General features: G+C 37.5%; 1 protein-coding gene across 1 annotated transcript in view; it reads right to left on the reverse strand.

Annotated features, from left to right (window-relative positions):
- Nucleotides 1–23,065, reverse strand: part of DNAJC3 (DnaJ heat shock protein family (Hsp40) member C3) — a 91,038-nt gene that overhangs the window by 36,959 nt on the left and 31,014 nt on the right. The window contains exons 4-5 of the mRNA XM_025923518.2: nucleotides 22,288–22,362; nucleotides 1,270–1,422 (exon numbers count right to left, since the gene is read on the reverse strand). Coding sequence (XP_025779303.1) covers nucleotides 1,270–1,422; nucleotides 22,288–22,362 — 228 coding nt within the window. The remainder of the gene's footprint in view (nucleotides 1–1,269; nucleotides 1,423–22,287; nucleotides 22,363–23,065) is intronic.

Below are 23,065 nucleotides of genomic sequence, written 5' to 3' on the forward strand. Positions count from 1 at the left end.
CTTCCTTCAATTATATAATTTTAAAACTCTGAAAATAAGAATACATGGCATTACTATTAGAAGGCTGCTCCCAGTGAAGCACATCTGATTTTGAAAAGAATATTCTTTAGTCAGGTTTTTGTACTTAATCAACAATTCTAATTTCTAGTTCCAAAACATAAAATCTAGGTTCTAAACCTGCAAAATACTTCTATTCTACTAATAACTAAATAGAACTCTCTTTTGTAAATGTTGTCTCCTTGAAATTAAATTCTCATACCACAAAAACAAAGAAAAGAGGAGAACAATGTGAGAAGGTGGAGGCTTCACCATTTCCACTTTGTCAAAATGTTTATAAATGCATGAGTTTTTTTTAAAAATGTAAACCCAAAAGGTCACCAATAGGGTCTGTGGAAGGATCTTTACACATTTCTTAGAGCTGTTCTAAGGTCATATCAACTTTTCACATATTTTAGATACCAAAATCAACACGTACATAAATTAAATATCTTGGCTAATCAAGTAGGTAAAAATGGTTATCTAAGTCCTGGAAGATAAAAATTATAACTTTATGTTTCCTTAACAAATCATAAACAAAATAATTTAATAAAACATGAATTCCACTCGACTGTATCACACAATTTCCTCTATAAAATTATCAAAGAAGCACCTACTCTACATACGTTAAGTTTCCTGCCATGATTAAATGCAATTGTACATCAAAGTGCCATGAAAATGATAAATAAACAAGAATTAGGATTGCTCCTACTTGAATATCTCAGTAGACTTCCTCCTGAAACCATCTGTCATTAAGTCCTTCAGAGGCAAGGAAACTATAGACTGAGCTCTTGTCTTGACTTCTGGGGCTTGTCAACATTCCATCTGCTTCTTCCCTATAGACTTGTCACTCTAAACCTTCTTCCCCTGAAACATTACTTTTCCTTTTTCTTCAACCAGTTCTTTCATCTTTCACCCCCTTTATCTAACTTCTAGAATTCTCTCCACCCCCCCCCAATGCAAAATCAAACAAAAACAGTAAACCAAGCAATGTATAAAAATGTGTAACTCCCATTCCACAGCACATCGAGTACATTTTCTGCAAACTCCAGTTCCAAATTTTGTTCTACATAAACACCATCTCTCACTTAAGAGCTAAAAGCCCAAGGACCAATGTGATCTTATCCTCTCTAGGTTGCTTGTGATACATAACATGTCCAAGTGCATGAATGTGCCTCAGAGTAAAACACAGCATGTGTCAGGCTTGCCAGCTGCAATGTCTAAGAAACTTACCTCTAAAATCTTATCAAGGAAGGTTATAGCAGCAGTATAATCTGAGCTTTCAAAAGCATCAAGCGCTTGTGAGCGCAAACGCTGCATTTCATCAGATTTCACAAGTTGAAACTGGGCTTCCTTTTCTTCATTTTCACTTGGATTAGATTTGAGCTATAAGAATGAGAAGAGAAATTAAGCAGGGTTTTTAATCTCTTAAATCTAATACCCATAGTACACACAACGATCTGACCGTCGTAAATACTTAAATTCATCAGGGGAACAAAGGGTAAGAGACGCTGGCAAAACTGGCTTGTGCAAGAACTTGAGAGCATGAGAGCACCTTTACCTCCATTTGTAAGGTACACAGGAGCGAGCTGTGAAATGACCTATGGTCCCCGCACCTTCCTAGGATGCAAACACACTTAGGACTGTGAAAGAGCAGAGATGAATGAAGTAAGGAGAGCACCCTCCTCACTCTTAGGTTAAGCTCTGCGGAGTAACGAGAGTTTCATGTAGTGGGCCTTCTAGTTCTATTTCCTAAATGTGTATTTTTAAGAATAAAATGATTTTACCAAAATAATGAAAAACATAGGGAAACTGAGGAGATGGCAGTATTTTTTAGAGGTTATAGAGCAAAGATTTGGCACCAGAGGGGCTAAGGTGTAATGAGTAAGGAAGAATTTATGGGGGAAAATGAGAGTAATACTTTATCACAAGGCTTCTAATGGAGTTTTAAGACATGTACACATTGTCTCTCTTTTTTAATAACTTTATAAAGGTATAATTTATACCATAAAAATTCATGCATTTTAAGTATGCAATTCTGATTTTTAACAAATGTACCAAGTATGTGACCGCTACCACAGTTTTAGGCCATTTCGGTCAAACTTTTAAGATCCCTGGTGTCTGCTTACAGTTCATTCTTGCTCCCAGCCCAGCCTAGGCACAGGGACTCTGAACAATTTCTTCCTCCATATGGAAAATCTTAACCTTAATGGCTTAGAAAAATTGAGTGCCTACATTTAAAAGCTATTGACTTGGGTGAGGGGGGACTTTTTTCATGGCAATTATAGTTTATATGTAATAACTTCTGAAATCTAATATTCTTACCAAGATGGGAATCATAGTTGATGGGTTCCAATTTGGGGTGAGGTAGTGCCAATGGGAGATTATTTCTAGAAATGTCTCTCCTTCGACTGACCAATAACACTGCTTCTCCTTTTAGTGGATTCATTTTTTTAAAAAAAAACACCCTACTAGCTACCTGGTAGGAGAGAACACTCCACACGAGAAACCTTGAGCATATTATTTCTTGGTAGAGGCTCTACATTTCTCCATTTGGTTTTCAGGATACTTAAGGTATTCTGTTTTGTCTGTTTAATCCTTAGTTTTGAAGGAATGGACAGGACTCTAAGTATTCATAGGTAACTAGGAACTCACAGCCTCAGCTTGCTCTGGCAAGGACTGTCCCTCCATGACTGAATTATCCAGCTGAAGGGAGCTGCTGAGAGGCCGTGGCATGTTTATCTATGACTGTTTCATCATCTTCGGGCTGGTCTTGAATACTTCTGCCAGACCACACTGGAAGGAGGAAAATGTGCAGGCACTATCACTTTGCTCTGGGTAAAAGTAGTTTATTGATAACTTGTTTCCTGTACGTATACTACCACTCCTTTTTGAATAGGATACATTAGAATGGATTAGAGATTGCCTCTTGTGTGGAATTTGCACCTTTTCTCTCGCAAACTTTACAGTCTAATCTCTACCACACAATTTTTCTTGCTGGAAGGTGAGAGCGGGTAAAGTCCTAAAGCCTGAGATTGAGGATGGAGCTCAGGCTCACTTGGTGCTCAGACAATGGGAATGGGAATGAGAAAGAGGGGGTGAGGTCAGGTCGTCTGGAGCTCTTTGAGGCTGGAGGGAACTAGGGGAGGGAGGAGATTCTTGCAAGGAGGGAAGAAAGGAGTCTGAGACTAAGGACTTACTTGTAACCCTGAGGACTTTCAAAGAGGGTTAAAGGAGATGAAAATTTTCACTCTTACCACAGGCCGGGCTCCTCCAAGATATTTACATGTAGGGATTGGACCCTGCTAGCATTTCCCTCTCCTTTTTTCACATTTCTTGATATCCCTTCTCTTTCTTTAGTGTTTCGTATTTCAGACCCTTTCAACCAAACCGCTACCTATGACAATATTCTATTTCTTATTTCTTACCGTTTACTGCGATCACTGAGCTTTTGGATATAAACCCGTAATAGCTATGGGATGGGGGGCTTATTAAAAGGGGTGAGCTGCTCTCTAATCTAATCTAAATACACTCCCATTTCTGGGATTTCAAATGAAAACTACAGGTTGGTAGTGGTGGTGGGCAGACTTCTAAGATGGCCCCAAAAGACCCCCAGGCTCCTGGAATTCATACCTTTGTGTGATCCCCTCTCCTACTCCTTTTAAGAAACAGAATGTGACAAAGGTGACAGGACATCACTTCCTTAGTTAGGTACAAAACACTGTGACCTCCATCTTGCTAGCACTCACTCTCTTGCTGGCATCTCTTGCCTTCTCACCTGCTCACTCTGACAAGCAAGCTGCCTGCTGTGGGATGCTTTATGGGGAGACCCACAAAAGAAAGAACCAAGGGAAGCCTCTGGCTGACACTCAGAAAAAACAAAGGCCTCAACCAAACAGCTCAAGAGGAATTACATCCTGCCAACAACAAAGTGAATCTGGAAGTAGTTCCTTCACCAGCCAAATCTTCAGATAATACTGCAAGCCTATCTGACACCTTAACTGTAGCCTAGGAGAGACCCTGGGGCAGAGGACCCAGCTAAACCTGCCCAGATTCCTGACCCCATGAACTGTAAGATCACAAAGGTAGGAAGCTTTAAGCTGCTAACTTTGAGTAATTTGTTAAGCAGCAACAGAGAACTAATATAGTAGTTTTACCATTTTTCAATGGCCAGGTTGTGAATATTTCCAAACAGATTTTCTACCATTAATGTTTTAAAATAAAATCTAAATGGGGAAAAAAACAAACCCTCAGCCCAAACCTTGGCTTTATCACTTACTATCTGTGTATTATTTGCATTTTCTTCACCAATAAAAGGGGAATAATAATGCTTACACCCTGAGGAGCAGTCATTGAGAAATCAAAAGGACCACCACATAGCGAGTATTCCAAAAAATGCTAATAAAAATTCCAAGCTCCTTTTTTGAACTTTCTAGAATATATAAATTCATAATGAGGACAGGATGCAAGACATAATACACACTTTAAAAGGCCATTCAATTTATTTATCATTGCATTCCATACCAGCCAACTTGAACTGGATGCCTTTACAATTAAAGTCCCAGAATAATAAAACCTTAATTTGACTCAAGGTCAAAATAAAATTAGACTTTAGCATAAAATATATTCACCAAACTGCCTGTTGCTCAAGAAATTAATCTTCCAATTCTATTAAATTTAATTATGGTTTTAAGAGGTAAGTAGCACAAGTTTACATTTTTAATTTGTTACTATTTGATAACATGGAAAAATATGTAATATTTGAGGTATATTGCAATATTCTCTAGCAACTCCTAGAATTTGCCTTCACCAATTCTTTCCTAAGTCTTTAAGGGATCTATACAAAAGTAATACTAATTTGAATGTCAATAAAAAGCCCCAATTTTTGAAAAATAATTATATCCAAGCCAGGGAGTAGGTGATTGAGTTAAAGTATTCTAAGGCCCCTGTAATTTTCTGGAGGAAGCTAAAGATATTGATTACCTATAAACCTTAGTAAGCATGGATGTTGAAATTCGTGAAGTAATGACTAAGAGAAAAAGATATTCTTAAGGACTATCTTCACTGACACAAAAGAAACAGTTGGATAAATAGAATCTAAGAGAAATAGACACAAAAGATGTAAAGTTGCATTTCTTATACCAACCAAGCCAGCAAAAATACTACTGATACCAAGTGGTATTGAAGTTATGGGGCTCATAGAACCCCCCTAAACTGCTGGTGGGAATATAAATTGGAATAACCACTTAACGAGACAGTGCCAAACTGGCCAGCTTTAAAATGCCCATAACTTTCAAAGTAGCAATTATCCTCTTAGGTATATATCCTATAGTAGTGATTCTCAGTGTATGATCCAGGGACCCTTGGGAATCCTTAATACTCTTTCAGGGGTCTGTGGGGCCAAAACACATATGGATAAAAGACAAAGTACCCATTCAAAGTGCAGGCTAAACTAATGGATTTCATTATGACAGAGTACTACAAGTTCACTGGCAGGATTTCAGAGTCCACATTGCAACTAACCAATAACAACTACTGGAGTTTTGGTGTAACATCGAAGAGCATCCACAATTATATAAAAAGACTATTAAAACATTCTTCCTTTTCCAACTGCTTATATGTATAAACCACATTTTCTTCAATAGTACTTCAACCAAAATATAAATCAGATCTGGGAATCTGATGGTCTTCAAGTAAGCCACATATTAAAGAGATTTGTAAAAATGTAAAACTTACCTCATTAAACTTTTTGTTTTTGAAAATATAGTTAGGTTGCATGCAAAAAAAATCTATATTAACATAATGGGTTTGTTACTTTTAAATTAATAAGTATTTTTTAATTTCTAAAATTAACTTCTAATCCCGTAAATATTGCTAAACAAAAGGTCTCTGGAGGCCTCCATATTGACTAGTATAATGGGATCCTGAGAGCCATCCTAAGAACTGCTGCCCTAGAGGGACGCAGCACGTACAAGGAAAACGAGCAAGAACGTTCAATGAACCTGACAAAATATAAATTCAAATATTTGTGAAATTCATAAATAAAACCTACCAGAAATGAAACATGGAAATGTGAGGATAGGCTAATTTCTCACAATTATAACACAAGAAAAAAGGTATCTTCGAGATTCCAAAACTCTCTTGTTCCCTCATACAATTTTCATCAAACCAACACCCTTTTCATGTCCCATCTCCTCCTAGCCTCCCTAACTGTTCCATACTATGGTAGTAATCGCTTCTCTCTAAATGCCGAAATCACGTAAGAAACTCTTAACAAGGAAGTAACCTAAGAAATCATCTTGCCCAATCAACTCGCACTTTGTAAATGAAAATACTGAGTCTCACAGTATTGACAGGATAATGATAACTTGCCCAACATCACACAGCTAATCAGGAGAAAAAGTGAGGTGGGTCTCCCAACTTCTAGTCGTGTTCTTAATTCTTAATCTTATCGTTTTATCCAAACTTATATGTCACTTCTTATAAATATCTCTGTGCTATTAATTTTTTACATATTTAGCGCTGATTTCCTCCAACTAAAGTATAAACTGCTAAAAAACAGGACATATGCCTTAATGCCTACATTGCATGCCTGTCTTTCTTTTTTCATTTATACTATTACCCATGAGCTAGATTTTACTACCCCAACTTTAGATAAAGAAATTGAATGATTATGTAACTTGCCAGAAGTCTTGCTTACTTTCCAACTAAGGTCTGTATCTCCAAAGCCCATGTTTTTGGATGATGGTGATGATGAAGATCAATCATGACAGCAGAAAACATTTACTGAGTCCTCTCTAGGTTTCAGGCAATATTCTAAAGCTAAACCAAAAGCCCTAAAGGGCATTTTGGATTATCTCCATTTTACACAGGAGGAAACCAAGGCTCAAAGTCACTTCCAGAGCCTACATTCTTAACCGCTCCCTCTTACATGTACGCTGACGCCAAACATGCAACTGCCCACCTTACATCTCCAGCAAGACATCTTAACAGCGTTTCGCTAAGAAGAATTCCACGTCCCATTCCCAACCCACTGCCACTGTCACTGTCACCATCCCATGCTGTTCAAAAATGGCTCCTCTTGGGGCGCCTGGGTGGCTCCGTTGGTTAAGCGGCCGACTTCGTCTCAGGTCATGGTCTCGCACTCGTGAGTTTGAGCCCCGCGTCGGGCTCTGTGCTGACAGCTCAGAGCCTGGAGCCTGTTTCAGATTCTGTGTCTCCCTCTCTCTGACCCTCCCCTGTTCATGCTCTGTCTCTCCCTGTCTCAAAAATAAATGAAACGTTAAAAAAAATTTAAAAAAAAATGGCTCCTCTTATTATTTAGGATGTTAGATTCCTCTTTCCTTGATGTAATTAGGAGTCCAACTCCATTTTACTGCTGCTATCTTTTAAGCCTCATCCTTCCCTCTTCCCTTTCTGCCTCACATCTAAAGCAAGGTGATAAAGCATACTTTGATTTCTCTCAATGGAATGAGTCTTACCATCAGCCCATCAACATGACTGCATATGCACAAAAATGGTCTAGCACGCTTGAGTCCAGTTATTAACACCGTTGGTACTATACATACAGGTTTTAAATGCCAAAGTCTTCATGAAGTTAATGTATAACAGAAAGGCAATGAGCAGAGCAGTGTGATAATAAAAACTTGTGTCTAAGTCTCAAATAGCTCTTTCTATAAGCACAAAATAAAAATATTAAGTTATAAGAAGGCATTATTAACCAGCAGCATTTATTCTTTTAATACAGCATAAAATAATAACATGTCTTACAATTGATAGCTCCTTATATCTGATGAATTATGGCATATTTATACTATTACCCATATATAGCATTATTTCTGATTCAAAGAAAAAGAGAGCAACTGTAGCAAGCTATAGCACACATTGCTATCTTTATATTAAATTATAACCAAATTTATTTCATGCCTTTAAAAGTACTGCTCCCTTTTCTTCCTAGTTCATAATACTTAGTATTTTTTTTTAACTTTGGTTATTTCTGATTTAGTTAACTTGAGGCACCACAATCATTCTTTCTGTACTAAAAGATTAAAGATGGAAAAAACAATGCCTAAAGTTATATTGATGCATTTGGTAGATTTATGGTAGTTTGTTTTCAAGTAACACAAACTACCAATGAAGAGTTTATTTATTAAAAATCACACCAAAGCTTTGTACTTAAATTAAAAATTAAATTGCAATTGGCACTGATATTTATCTAATAATATGGCTTCTCACCAAAAACAAAATGTGAGTTGCCAATTTCATCAAAATAAAAAATACCGAAATATGAAATAAACATTTAAACTGATCATTACCTTCACTGTATTTGGATCACATGGAACACTGCCTTGATCTAAAGATTTTTCACTTAAACCCAAAGCATTGATAGCAAAGATAAATAAGGAAAAGATAAAACACCAAAGTCCAAAAACAGATGAGTTTAAAGTGCATTTACTGTATCTTGAAGTTGATAAGAAGGAAGAATTTATAGATCACAAAGTATTAAATAAAATGAGTTGCTGAGAATCAGGAAAATTTTTAAAACATTTTTTTTAATGTTTATTTTTTATTTTTGAGAGAGAAACAGAGCATTAGCAGGGAAGGGGCAGAGAGAGAGGAAGACACAGAATCCAAAGAAGGCTCCAGAATCTGAGCTGTCAGCACAGGGCTCAAATTCACTAACCATGAGATCATGACCTGAGCCGAAGTCATACACTTAACCAACTGAGCCACCCAGGCGCTCCAGGATATTTTTATAAAAATAAGGGAGTCGGGGGTGCCTGGCTGGCTGAGTGGGTTAAACATCCAACTCTTGGTTTCAGCTCAGGTCAGCACAGAGCCTGCTTGGGATTCTCTCTCACTCTCCCTCTCTCTCTGCCACCCCCACTCATGTTGTCTCTGTCTCTCTCAAAACTAAGTAAACTTAAAAAAAAAAAAAAGAATAAGAGCGTCAAACCATATGATCATTTTCAACAGATGCAGAAAAAGCATTTGACAAAGTACAACATCCATTCACGATAAAAACCATCAACAAAATAGGTTTAAAGGGAACAGACTTCAACGTAATAAAGACCATATATGAAAAACCCACAGCAAACATCACCCTCAATGAGGAAGAATGGAGAGCCCCTCCCCTAAGGTCAGGAACAAGACAAGGATGTCCACTCTCACCACTTCTATTCAATATAGCACTGGACATCCTAGCCACAGCAATCAGACAACAAAAAGAAATAAAAGGCATAAAAATCTATAAGGAAGAAGTCAAACTTTCCCTATTTGCAGCTGACATGATATTATATACAGAAAACCTGAAAAACTCTACCAAAAAACTGCTAGAACTGATTAACAAATTCAGTAAAGTCGCAGGATACAAAATTACTCTACAGAATTCTGTTGCACTTCTATACATCAATAATGAAACAGCAGAAAAAGAAATTAAGAAAACAATCCCATTTACTACTGTACCCCAAATGGTAAGATACCCAGAAATAAACCTCACCAAAGAGGTGAAAGACCTGTACTCTGAAAACTATAGAACACTGATGAAAGAAACTGAAGATGATGCAAAGAAATGGAAAGACATTCCATGTTCATGGATTGGAAGGACACTGTTAAAATATCTATACTACCCAAAGCAATCTACACATTTAATGCAATCTCTATCAAAATACCAACAGCATTTTTCACAGAACTAGAACAAACAATCCTAAAATTTGTATGAAACTACAAAAGACCTGGAATAGCCAAAGCAATCTTAAAGAGGAAAAAAAAAAAAAAAAAAAAACTAAGTTGGAGGCATCACAATTCCAGACTTCAAGTTATAGCACAAAGCTGTAGTAATCAAACAGCATGGTACTTGCACAAAAACAGAAACATATAGATCAAGGGAACAGAATACAAAATCCAGAAATAAACCCACAATTATATCATCAATTAATTAATCTTTGACCATCCAATGAAAGACTCTCCAATGAAAAAGTCTCTTCAACAAATGGTGTTGGGAAAACTGGATAGCAACATGTGGAAGAATGAAACTGGACCACTTTCCTACGCTATACACAAAAATAAATTCAAAATGGATTAAAGACCTAAATGTAAGACCTGAAACCATACAAATCCTAGAAGAGAGCACAGGCAGTAATTTCTCTGACATCAGCTGAGCAACTTTTTTCTAGATATGTCTCCTGAGGCAAGGAAAACAAAAGCAATAATAAACTATTGAGGCTATATCAAAATAAAAAGCTTCTGCACTTGTTGTGATGACTACACGGTGATGTGTGGAAGTGCTAAATTACTATATCGTACACCTGAAACCAATATAACACCATAAGTTAACTAATGGAAATTAAAATAAAAACTTTAAAAAATAAAACAAATTTAAAAAATAAAAAGCTTCTATACAGTAAAGGAAACAATCAACAAAAACTAAATGGCAACCTACAAATTGGGAGAAGATACTTACAAAAGACATATCCAATAAAGGGTATCTAAAATATGTAAAGAACTTATAAAATTCAACACCCAAAAACAAATAATCCAATTTAAAAATGGGCAGAAGACATGAACAGACATTTCTCCAAAGAAGACATACAGACGGCCAACAGACATATGAAAAGATATTCATCGTCACTCACTGTCAGAGAAATGCAAATCAAAACTATACCTCACACCTGTCAGAATGGCTAAAATCAACAACGCAACAAACAATAGGTGTTGGCGAGGATGCAGAGAAAGGGGAACCCTCTTGCATTGCTGGTGGGAATGCAAACTGGTGCAGCCACTCTGAAAAACAGAATGGAGGTTTCTCAGAAAGTTAAAAATAGAACTACCCTATGGCCCAGCAATCACACTACGGGTATTTACCCAAAGAATACAAAAACACTAATTCAAAGGGACACATGCACTCCTATATTTATAGCAGTGTTATTTACAATAGCCAGGATATGGAAGCAGCCCAAGTGTCCATTGATTAATCAAAGGATAAAGAAGATGTTTAAGAAACAGGACTGCCTGGGTAGCTCAGTCGGTTGAGTGTCCCACTCTTGGTCTTGGCTCAGGTCATGATCTCACAGTTCATGGGATCAAGCCCCACATAGGGCTCTGCACTGACAACACAGAGCCTGCTTGGGATTCTCTCTCCCTCTCTCTCTCTGCCCCTCCCCTGCTCACTCTCATGCTTTCTCTCTCTCAAAACAAATAAATTTTTTTTAAAAAGATGTTTAAAAAACAAAACAAATGAGCAAAGGGGAAAAAGAGAAACTAAGAAACAGACTCTTAACTACAGAGAACAAACTAATGGTCACCAGAGGGGATGGGGGCGGGGTAGGTGGGTGATTAAGGGGATTAAGGAGTGTGCATTTGTGATGAGCACTAAGTGATTAAAATAAAAACTTGAGGAAAAAAAAGTATAAGACAGGCATATTTTCTCTACCCATCCTTCTCTCCTAAATAATTGTTCTCTGAGTTTCTATCTGAGGGAATAGCATGGACATGTAACCAATTTGAACAATCCAGAAACCCGGGCATCATACCTAATTGTTCCTTCTCCCTTAGCACAATCACTGCATCTCTCTTGATCCAACCTCCTAAATGTCCACCTATTTCTCTCAATCCCCACCTACTCCAGCCTAATCTTTGGCCTCCATAAAGTCACACTTGGACTACTTACTGCAACAGCTTAATTATCAGACTGTTTACTTCCACTCTCATCTTCTTCCAACCCATTTTCCAGAGTAGTCTGGGTTTTACTGAAGCAAAACCCTGATCATGACATTCCCAGCGTAAACCTTCCATGGCTATTAAATGAATGAACAAACACACACCCAGGTCCCAGCACTACATATGTCCTCTCTGCAATCAGACCCCTGCTTACCTGTCCAGCATTCTCAAACCCCTACTGCAGTGGTACTAGAGGTGTCATTTTCTTAAATGACAGGATGCTCACCGTCTGCCTGAATGGCCCTCCCAGCCACTTTGCTAACACAGATTCATTCATTCTCTTACCATTCAGACTTCAAGTACATCCTCCTTTAAAAAGGCCTTTCTTGACTCCAGACTCCCAAATCCCAGCTAAGTTAGGTGGCCATTCTGTCTGTTCCCACAGGGCTCAATCACAACATTTGTCATATGGTATCATATTCGCCAGATTATTTCTTACCCTAGTACAATCTCTCCAAAGGCTGAGACTAGTTTTCTTCATCAGCAATTCTCTAACACCTACCATTCTGCCTTGCAAATAATATGCACTCAAATGCTCACTGACCTAACAAATGACCACATGCACTGGCTACAGCAGGAGTCACTGATGGCTCCAAGACAAACTAAACCACGTAAAGTACTGATCAGGATTAGGATAGCTGGTATGGACCTGACGTGATGCTCATTTACAGGACAGCCTCCAACAGTAGAGTAACCTGTACACCTAACAAAGAACGAGTTTCTCACTGTAGCCCAAAAAGAGATTAAGTATATTCAAATTTCTGTTCCGTTATGTAAAATGTAGTTGAATACATCTACCTGGTTGTATACAGCACTTTACTAGTATGATTAAATCTTTACTATATGTAACAGGCTCGTAAATGCTCCTAAATACCACAAAAAGTCCATTTAACTAAAAAATATATAAAGCAAACAAGTTATTATGGATCATCTATATTCACAAATCTTTAAAAATTAATAAGGATTCTTTAACTGCTAAAAATAAAATGCAGTCATAACACAAAATTTATCTTTTCAAACGAGACCCAGAAATCATCTACTTTATGGTACCAAACTTTAAAGATGGGATGTCATCTATACAATTTCTATGCTTTGCAATGAGGAAAACAAGGTGCTCAGAAGGGAAGAACTTCTCAAAATCACCTTTCTTTCAAGAAGTACCAATGTTATCAGTTTCTTGCTTATCTTTCCAGAGGTTTTTGTCTGTATATAAGCAAATACACGTTTTCTCACACTTCTTAACGCGAATAACAACAAATGTTCTGTACCATGTGAAACACATACAGGTTTGAGTCCTGTGCCCATATTCGACAGGAATAGCCCTCAGAGCATGCATACAATTACTAATGACAGCAGAGAGCAACAGTACCGTGCATAAGAATGCAGGTTCTAGAATTTTCTAACCTACTTGCTTGCTACTGGTGTAATCTTGGGCAAGTCACCAAACTTCTCTGAACCTCTATTTGCTCAGCTGAAAATGAGACTACCAGTATGCCAGACCACAGAGGCAGAATAGCGATTAAGTGAAATAATCCATCCAAGTCCTTAGCAATACGCCCCGTGCATGCTGAGTGCTGTACAAACCATGGCTAAAGTACAAAAGTAGATCTAAAACCCAACGCTCCTTCCTGCCTCTTGTTCCAAAACTTGTCTTTTTTCTTCAGAATTTGTTTTATACAACTTTAAAACAGAAAAAAACTATAAATTTTAACCAATTGCCACTTATACCAGTTTAGCACACAAAAGTTTTCTGTAATCAGAAATAGCATTTACACACAATTTTTATTTTGCCCTTTAATTGACTTTATTTTGTAATGTAGGTCTATAAATCAATAGCAAACATAAATAATTCTTGTTCATGAATATTATTCTATCATACTGACACAATATTCTCTAATAGTTTCCAAAACAAATAGAACTCCAATAAGTATCTTTGGGCAAAATGTTTTTCTTTCATAATACTTACTGCCAGATTTTTCTGTAAAAGTTCTATTTATACTTGCAATGTCAACAGTATTATATAACTGGAAACATTTCCTTAAAGTCTCATCAAGGTTGGGCTGTATGTTATCTATTTTTGCTAAACATAAGAGATAGTGGTCCTGTGAACAGTTCTAATGTTCATTTTTACATTTAGAAAGACTGGACACTGTAGACACTGGGTTTGGGTTTATATCTCGTGTTGTCCATCTGATAACATTCTTTTATCATTTTCCCAGTAGAATCAAGGTTCCAAATGCTTAAAATTTAATCTTTTATATACATATGTTAACTGATAAGTTCTTCTCAATATTCTCATTTCATGATGCTCTAACACCTACACCCTTGGGACACTGTAATTACTGTTCAGACAAAAGATATACATGTCAGATTTTCTAATTATTAATCTGAATCTTAAGTCCAGGTATTTCCAATTTATTCCAAGTGAAACATAAAATAACTGTAAAATAATAAATTCTGTACTTGTATCTTCCTCTAAACCCAATCCAATCTAATATAAGTATTATTACACACAACCAAATTGTTATTACATATTAAACATAGCTTTTGCAGTGTTAAGATTTAACTTGGCCTCCCATCTGTATTCCCATGGGGAACTGAGGTGGCTCTGTTGGTTAAGTGTCTGACTCTTGATCTTGGCTCAGGTCAGGATCGCATGGTTCGTGGGTTCGAGCCCTGCGTCAGGCTCCACGCTGACAGTGTGGAGCTTGCTTGGGATTCTCTCTCTCCCTCTCTCTCTGCCCCTCCCTGCTCACTCTCTCTCTCTAAATAAGTAAATAAACATTAAAAAAAATTTTTTTTAATTTCTTCTACAAATTTAGATATGTGAACACTTTCCTGAAGAAAAAAAAATCACAAAGATTATTCAATATGAAAAATGAAATTAAAAACACAGTACCAGGGGCACCTGGGTGGCTCAGTCGGCTGAGCGTCCGACTTCAGCTCAGGTCATGACCTCACGGTTCGTGGGTTTGAGCCCCGCATTGGGCTCTGTGCTGACAGCTCAGAGCCTGGAGCCTGCTTCTGATTCTGTGTCTCACTCTCTCTCTCTGCCCCTCCCCTGCTCACACTGTCTCTCTCTGTCTCTCAAAAATAAATAAATGTAAAAAACATTTTAAAAAAAAAAACACAGTACAATTTTAAATCATCCCTCCCACACCCAAAAAAGAACTCGGGTATATACATTTAACAAAATATGTACAGGATCTGTACATTGCAAGTTACAAAACACTGATAAAAGAAATCAAAGACCTAAACAAATGGGGAGGCATATTATTTCATGGATTGGAAGACTCAACATAATAAGTATTTCATTTCTCCCCAAACTGACTTTTAAGCTTATTGCAATTCCTTTCCTATCAAAATATCAGCAAGGCTTTTTGTAGACATAGAGAAGTTTATTCTAAATTTACATAAAAGGGTAAAGGCCAGGGAATAGCTAAAACGATACTGACAGAGAAGAATAAAGTGAGAAGGAATCACTCCACTCCGTAGTAAGACTCCTTATAGAGCTAAAACACCAACAGAGTACAGGAATGGCAGAGGGATAGACACACAGAAAACAGAAGAGAGAACCCAGAAATACACCCACCCAAGTACAGCAAATGTCTTATTTTTAAAGGTGTGAAAGCACTTCAGTGAAGGACAGAAAGCCTTTTCAAAATATGGTGCTGGAACAATGGCATATCCAAAGGCAAAACAAATCAACCTCAACCTAAACTTCACACATTACACAAACATTAAGTCAAAATAGAACACAGACTTAAATGTAAAACATAAGACCATAAAACTTTAAAAAAAAATAACATAGGAGAAAACGTTCAGAACGTAAGGCTTGGAGAACAGTTCTTCAACAGGACACCAAAAACAGTGTATGCAGAAGAAAAAGCAAAATGGATAAATTGAATATCATCAAAATTAAAAACATCTCTCTGAAACACCCTGTGAATAGTAAAAGACAAGCTATGGACGGGGAGAACATATTTGCCGACCACACATGTGATAAAGTATTGAAAAATACATAAAGAGGGGCACCTGGGTGGCTCAGTCAGTTAAGCATCCGACTCTTGATCTTGGCTCAGGTCATGATTCCATGGTTCATGTGACCAAGCTCCCAGTCAGCCTCTGTGCTCACTGAGTGGAGCCTGCTTGGGATTCTCTCTCCCTCTCCCTCCCTCTCTCTCTCTGCCCCTCCCCTGCTAGCAGGCACACCCATGTGCTCTCTCAAAATAAATAAATTTTAAAAAGAAAAAAGCAGTGACAAAACCACATACTGGCAAAGATGCAGAGGAACATAAAATGGCACACTCACTCTGAAAAGCAGTTTGGTGGTTCCTTATAAAACTAAACAGGCAATTATGACACAACCCAGAAATTGCACTTCTAGGCATTTATCCCAGGAAAATGAAAACTTCTGTTCACACTAAAACCTATGCAAGAATATTTGTAGCATTAAAAAAAAAAGTTCATACCAGTTTTATTCATAATTGTGAAAAAGTGGAAACAACCCAAATGTCCATTAATTGATGAATGAGTGTCACACACATACCATGGACTACTTAGCAATTAAAAGGAACTAAGTGATATATGCAACAATCTGAATGAATCTCCAGGGAATTATATGGAATAAAAAAAAGTCAATGCCAAAAGGTTACATAACGTTTGTCCATGTATAATGTTTGAAATGTCAAAATTAAAGAAATGAGTAACAAATTAGTGGTTGCCGAAAGTGGATGAGGGGCCAAAACAGTATGTGAGGGAAGTGGGTGTGCTTATAAAAGGGCAACAGGAAGGATCCTTGTGGCAACAGAAGTGCTGAGTATGTTAACTGCGGTGTAAATAAAACGTGTATCAAATTAAACACACACGCAGACACGGACACTAGGCCTGGGTGGCTCAGTCCATTGAGCATCTGATTCTTGGTTTTGGCTCAGGTCATAATCTCACAATTCGTGGGATGGAGCCCCACATCTGGCTCTGCACTGACAGTGAGGAGCCTGCTTGGAATTCTCTGTCTCCCTCTCTCTCTGCCCCTCCCCCGATCGCTGTCTCTTGCAAAATAAATACACAAACATTAAAAAAAAACAAAAAACAAATGAACACTACTACTAAAACTGAGGAAATCTGAATAGACAGATTGTATCAATGTCAATATCTTTGTTGTAATATCGTACTATAGTTTTACAAGATGTTATCATTGGGGGACAGTAGGTATTGGGTAAAGGGTACACAGGATCTCTCTGTATTATTAATTACAACTGCATGGGAATCTACAATTATCTCAATGCAAATTTCAATTAAAAATAAAAAATCATTCAATTCAGTTGCACACTGTCATAGAAGTATCCTGTAATAATAATAGCAACGGCAATTTTAAGAATGCACTAGCAGAAGTATGACCATCAGAAAACAATCGAAAAGTGGCAATGCTGGCTGGTTCTTTGAAAGAATAAACAAAATTGATAAGCCCCTAGCCAGGCTTATAAAAAAGAAAAGAGAGAGGACCCAAATAGATAAAATCATGAATGAAAGAGATCACAACAAACACTACAAAAATACAAACAACTGTACGAGAATACCATGAAAAATTATATGCCAACACACGAGGCAATCTGGAAGAAATGGACAAATTCCTAGAAACTCATGCACTACCAAAACTGAAACAGTAAGAGACAGAAAATTTGAACATACCCATAACCAGCAAAGAAACTGAATCAGTTATCAAAAATCTCCCAACAAACAAATCTCCCAGAGTCCTGGGCCAGATGGCCTCCCAGGGGAATTCTACCAGACATTCATTTTCTTAAAGAGTATTCTCTTTTTATTTTCTTTTTTAAATTTATTTATTTATTTAGAGAGAGAGAGCATGCACACGTGAGTTGGGGAGGGGCAGAAAGAGAGAATCCCAAGCAGGCTCCACGCTGTCAGTGCAGAGCTCCACACGGGGCTCGAACCCAAGGACCATGAGATCATGACCTGAGCCGAAACTAAGAGACACTCAACTGCACTATTCACCATGATCAAATGGGATTTATTGCTGGGCTGCAGGGCTGGCTTAGTGTTCGCAAATCAATCAATGCAATACACCACATTAACACAAGAAAGGATAAGAACTATATGATCCTCTCAGGGGCACCTGGGTGGCTCAGTCAGTTGAGGGTCCGACTTTGTCTCAGGTCATGATCTCGCAGTTCGTGAGTTTAAGCCCTGCGTTGGACTCTGTGCTGACAGCTCGGAGCCTGGAGCCTGCTTCCGATTCTGTGTCTCCCTCTCTGCCCCTTCCCCCCTCATGCTCTGTCTCTCTCTGTCTCTCAAAGATGAATAAACATTAAAAAAAAAAAAAAAAGAACTATAGGATCCTCTCAATAGATGCAGAAAAAGCATTTGACAAAATACAGCATCCTTTCTTGATAAAAACTCTCAAGAAAGTTGGGAGTAGAAGGAACATACCTCAGCATTATAATTGCCATATATGAAAGACTCACAGCTGTAACATCCTCAATGGGGAAAAACTGAGAGCTTTGTCACTAAGGTCAGGAACAGGGATTTCCACTCTCACCACTGTGGTTCAACTTAGTATTGGAAGTCCTAGCCTCAGCAATCAGACAACGAAAAGAAATAAAAGGCATACAAGGAAGGAAGGAAGAAGTCAAACTTTCACTCTTCACAGATGACATGATACTCTACATGGAAAACCCAAAAGACTCCACCAAAAAACTGCTAGAATTGATATATGAATTCAGAATATAAAATCAACATAATGAAACTGGTTGCAGAAAGAGAAATTAAGAAAACAATCCTACTTACGATTGCCCCAAAAACCTTAAGATACCTAGGAATAAACCTAATAACCAAAAAAGTAAGTTCTGTACACTATAGAAAGCTTATGAAAGAAACTGAAGAAGACACAAAGAAATGGAAAAACAGTCCATGCTCACGGATTGAAGAACAAATATTGTTAAAATGTCGACACTACAAAGCAATCTACATGTGCAATGAAATCCCCATCAAAAATAACAGCATTCTTCATAGAGCTAGAACAAATAATCCTAAAATTTGTATGGAACCAGAAAAGACCCTGAATAGCCAAAGTAATGTTGAAAAAGAAAAGCAAAGCTGGAAGCATCACAATCCTGGACTTCAAGCTGTATTCCAAAGCAGTAATCATCAAGACTGTATGGTACTGGCACAAAAACAGACGCAAAGATCATTGGAACAGAATGGAGAACCTAGATATGATATGGACCCACAAATGTATGGCCAATTAATCTTCCACAAAGCAGGAAAGAATATGGAATGGAAAAGATAGTCTCTTCAAATGGTGCTGGGAAAACTGGACAGCGACATGCAGAAGAAGGAACTTGGACCACTTTCCTAGAACATACACAAAAATAAATTCAAAACGGATGGAAGACCTAAATGTGAGTCAGAAAACCATCAAAATCCTATAGGAGAACACAGGCAGCAACCTCTTTGACCTTGGCCACAGTAACCTCTTGCTTGACATGTCTCCAGAGGCAAGGGAAACAAAAGCAAAAATGAACTACTGGGACCTCATGAGGATAAAAACCTTCTGCACTGCAAAGGAAACAGTCAACAAAACTAAAAGGCAACCAACAGAATGGGAAAAGATATTTGCAAATGACATATCAGATAAAGGGTTAGTATCCAAAAACTATGAAGAACTTATCAAACTCAACACCCAAAAACAAACAATCCAGTGAAGTAATGGGCAGAAGACAGGAACAGACACATCGAGATGGCTAACAGACACATGAAAAGATGTTCAACATCACTCATCAGGAAGTTACAAATGTTCAACTCATCATCAGGGAAATACAAATCAAAACCGCACTGAGATACCACCTCACACCAGTCAGAGTGGCTCAAATTAATAACTCAGGAAACAAGAGACGTTGGCAAGAGAGAAAGGGGAACCCTCTTACACTCTTGGTGGGAATGCAGCCACTCTGGAAAACAGAATGGAGACTCCTCAAAAAATTAAACATAGAACTACCCTATTACCCAGCATTTGACTGCTAGGTATTTATCCAAAAGATAGAAAAATGCTGATTCAAAGGGGCACATGCACCCCAATGTTTATAGCAGCACTATCAAAAATAGCTAAATTATGGAAAGATCCCAAATGGCTACTGACTGATGAATGGATAAAGAAGAGGTGGGGTGTGTGTGTGTGTGTGTGTGTGTGTGTGTGTGTGTGTGCGTGCGCGCAATGGAATATTATTCAGTCATCAAAAAGAAATGAAATCTTGCCATTTGCAACAATGTAGATAGAACTAGAGGGTGTTATGCTATGAAAAATAAGTCAGAGAAAGACAAATATATGATTTCACTCATGGAATTTAAGAAACACAACAGATGAACATAGGGAAGGAAAAATAAGATAAAAACAGAGAGGGAGGCAAACCATAAGACTCTTAACTACAGAGAACAAACTGAGGTCTGCTGGAGGGGAGGTGGGTAGGGGGATGGGCTAAAAGGATGACGGGCATTAAGGAGAGCACTTGTTAGGATGAGCACTGGGTGTCATATGTAAGTGGGTTCTACTCCTGAAATCAATACTACACTGTATGTTAACTTACTTGAAGTTAAATGAATAAATTTTAAAAAATAAATAAAAGTGGAAAGTCCCCCTTTTGTTTCTGTGAGGTTTGGGAGGGTTTTTTTGTTTGTTTGTTTTTTAGAGAGAGAGCAAATGCAGGGGAGGGCAAAGGGAGGGGGCGGGAGGGAGAAAGGGATGGGAGGAGGGAGAGGAGAGGAAAGAGAGGAAAGAAGAGAGAGAGGAGAGAGGGGGAGAGGGAGGGGAGAAGGAGGGGGAAGGGGAGGGAGAGAGACAATATCTTAAGCAGGCTCCATGCTCAGTGTGGAAACTGACACAGGGCTCAATCCCACAACCCTGGAATCATGACCTGAGCTGAAATCAAGAGTTGGATGTTCAACTGACAGAACCACTCAGCCACCCCTCTGTGAGGTTTTAATATTGATCACAGAAAAGACATTAACTGAAGACATACCCAAAATTCAAAGAACTCACTTTTCCAGAAGGATATATCCAATGCCCAGTAAGGATTAATTTTTGCTAAAGCTTTCTTCTAAATTGTGTTATTCCCAAAAGGCTACTCTAATGTTGTGATTGAGAAACAATTCTACATAATAGATTTAGGCATTTGTTAAAAAGAAGGAAACTCATTCTTATGTTTTATCATTCATCCATCCATTCAACAAATTTCTCACAACACTTGCTATGTATAAGAACGAGGCTGGGGACTCAGATGCCATCACATCCCACGACCTATCCTTCAGCCTGTTCTCAAGCACCTTCCCTAGTAAGGAAAATTAAATAAACATAAAAGGACGTCCAGTTTTACTGAGACCAGGAGACAGCTGCTGATTAGATTTTAATACAATTAAGTCTAATGTTTAATTTCTCTGCATATGACTGAGTACTGTGAAAACACTGAGGTTATGAAATACTAAGGGTATAAAATACTGAGGTTATGAAAATATTAGAAATTTCAGTTTTATTTTCATAGTGGTTATCATCTAGTAACTAAGTATTTTTATAAACTACAAAAATGCAAATAATGAACAATGGGGTTTTATACAGTTGACCTTTGAACAACACAGGGTTAGGGGCACCGATGCCACCCACCCCACGCAGTCAAATCCTCATAAAACTTCTGACTCCCCCAAAACTACTAGTAGTCTACTGTTAACCAGAAGCCTTAACAATAACATAGTCAATTAACACATACTCTGTATGTTATACGTATTATATACTGTATTCTTACAATAAAGTAAGCTAGAGAAAAGAAAACATCATTAAGAATATCATAAGGAAGAGAAAATGCATTAATAGTACTTATACAGCCCACATAAAAGTGGACCCATGCAGTTCAAATCCATTTTGTTCAAGGGTCAACTGTATATATGCCCTTTCTAGACCACTTCAGAAACAAATCCAGATGGAACAAAAATGCAGGTCTTAAAATAAGCTTCATGAGGGCATAAAGACTTTGGCTGTCTCTCCAACAAATCATTTTTCAATTATAGGTAATCTATAACATCCCCCAATGAATTCAAAACACTACACTTTGTAGAGTAGCCATACAGGAAATTACAAATCTCCCTTTTAAGAATGTCTCCTTATTCCTTCAAATCAAATGAAGTGTTTCCCAGGGGTATCTAGAGGAGTTTTAGAATAGTTCAGTTGATATCTCTAGATCCTCACGGAAAGCAAAGCAGAACACGTGAGCTATATAAACTGAATTAAAATTATATATTCATTCCATATACTTTATCTTCCAACTCTTAAAGTGATTCTTTCATGTCAGCCACTATGTATTAATACAGAAACTGTGATTTTTATATATACAAATCAAATGATTTTCCCTTTTAGCTACAAAGTTATTACTAAATGTCTTACTGTATAAAAAAATAAGTCCAACATGTTCACTCATCTTCATAAAGGAGTTCAACATCTTCATAAAGCCAAATACAAGCTGAACTTACCACTTTTTTAAAATCATCTTCTGCTTCATCAAGTTTTCCTTGTTTGAGTAATAAGTGACCTCTCTGTAATCTTGCCTAGAAAAAAGAAAGGGTGTTCTGAGAACCATGCATTACCAAATTTTCTTTAAACACAAAGAATGAAACCAAATACACTAATAAACTATTAACGAAATATTTATTTTTCCAATGCCCATTTGACTTGGCACTCTTGAGAACAATTCCTGGAACCAATGAATGTGTATAATTTTTAAGCATTAAGTATGCTTCTTTAAAAATACTTTTTGTGCTATATCCCCCAAAATTGAAAATATGTATCCACACAAATCTTGTACATGGATGTTCAAATCAATAGCTAAAAAGTAGAAATCACCCAAATTCCTATCAACTAATAAATCAATAAGCAAATGTGACATACACACACACACACACACACACACACACACACACACACACACACAATGGAATATTGCTATTGTTATTCAGCATTAAAAGGAATGAAGTACTGACACGTGCTACAACATGGGTGAACCATGAAAACAATATGCTAAGTGAAAGAAGTCAGACACAAAAGGACAAATACTGAATGATTTCATTTATATGAAATGTCCAAATAGGCAAGCCCACACAGACAGAAAGAAAAGTGGTTGCCAGAGTCCAGGGCATAAATGGGGAGGGACTGCTAATGTGTACTCGATTTCTTTTGGGGGTCATAAAAATGTTCTGGAACTAGACAGTGGTGATGCCTGCACAACCTTGTGAATACACTAAAACACCACTG

The sequence above is a fragment of the Puma concolor genome, chromosome A1, assembly GCF_028749965.1.
Source record: "Puma concolor isolate L17-30 chromosome A1, mPumCon1.1.hap2, whole genome shotgun sequence".
Taxonomy (NCBI): Eukaryota; Metazoa; Chordata; class Mammalia; order Carnivora; family Felidae; genus Puma; species Puma concolor.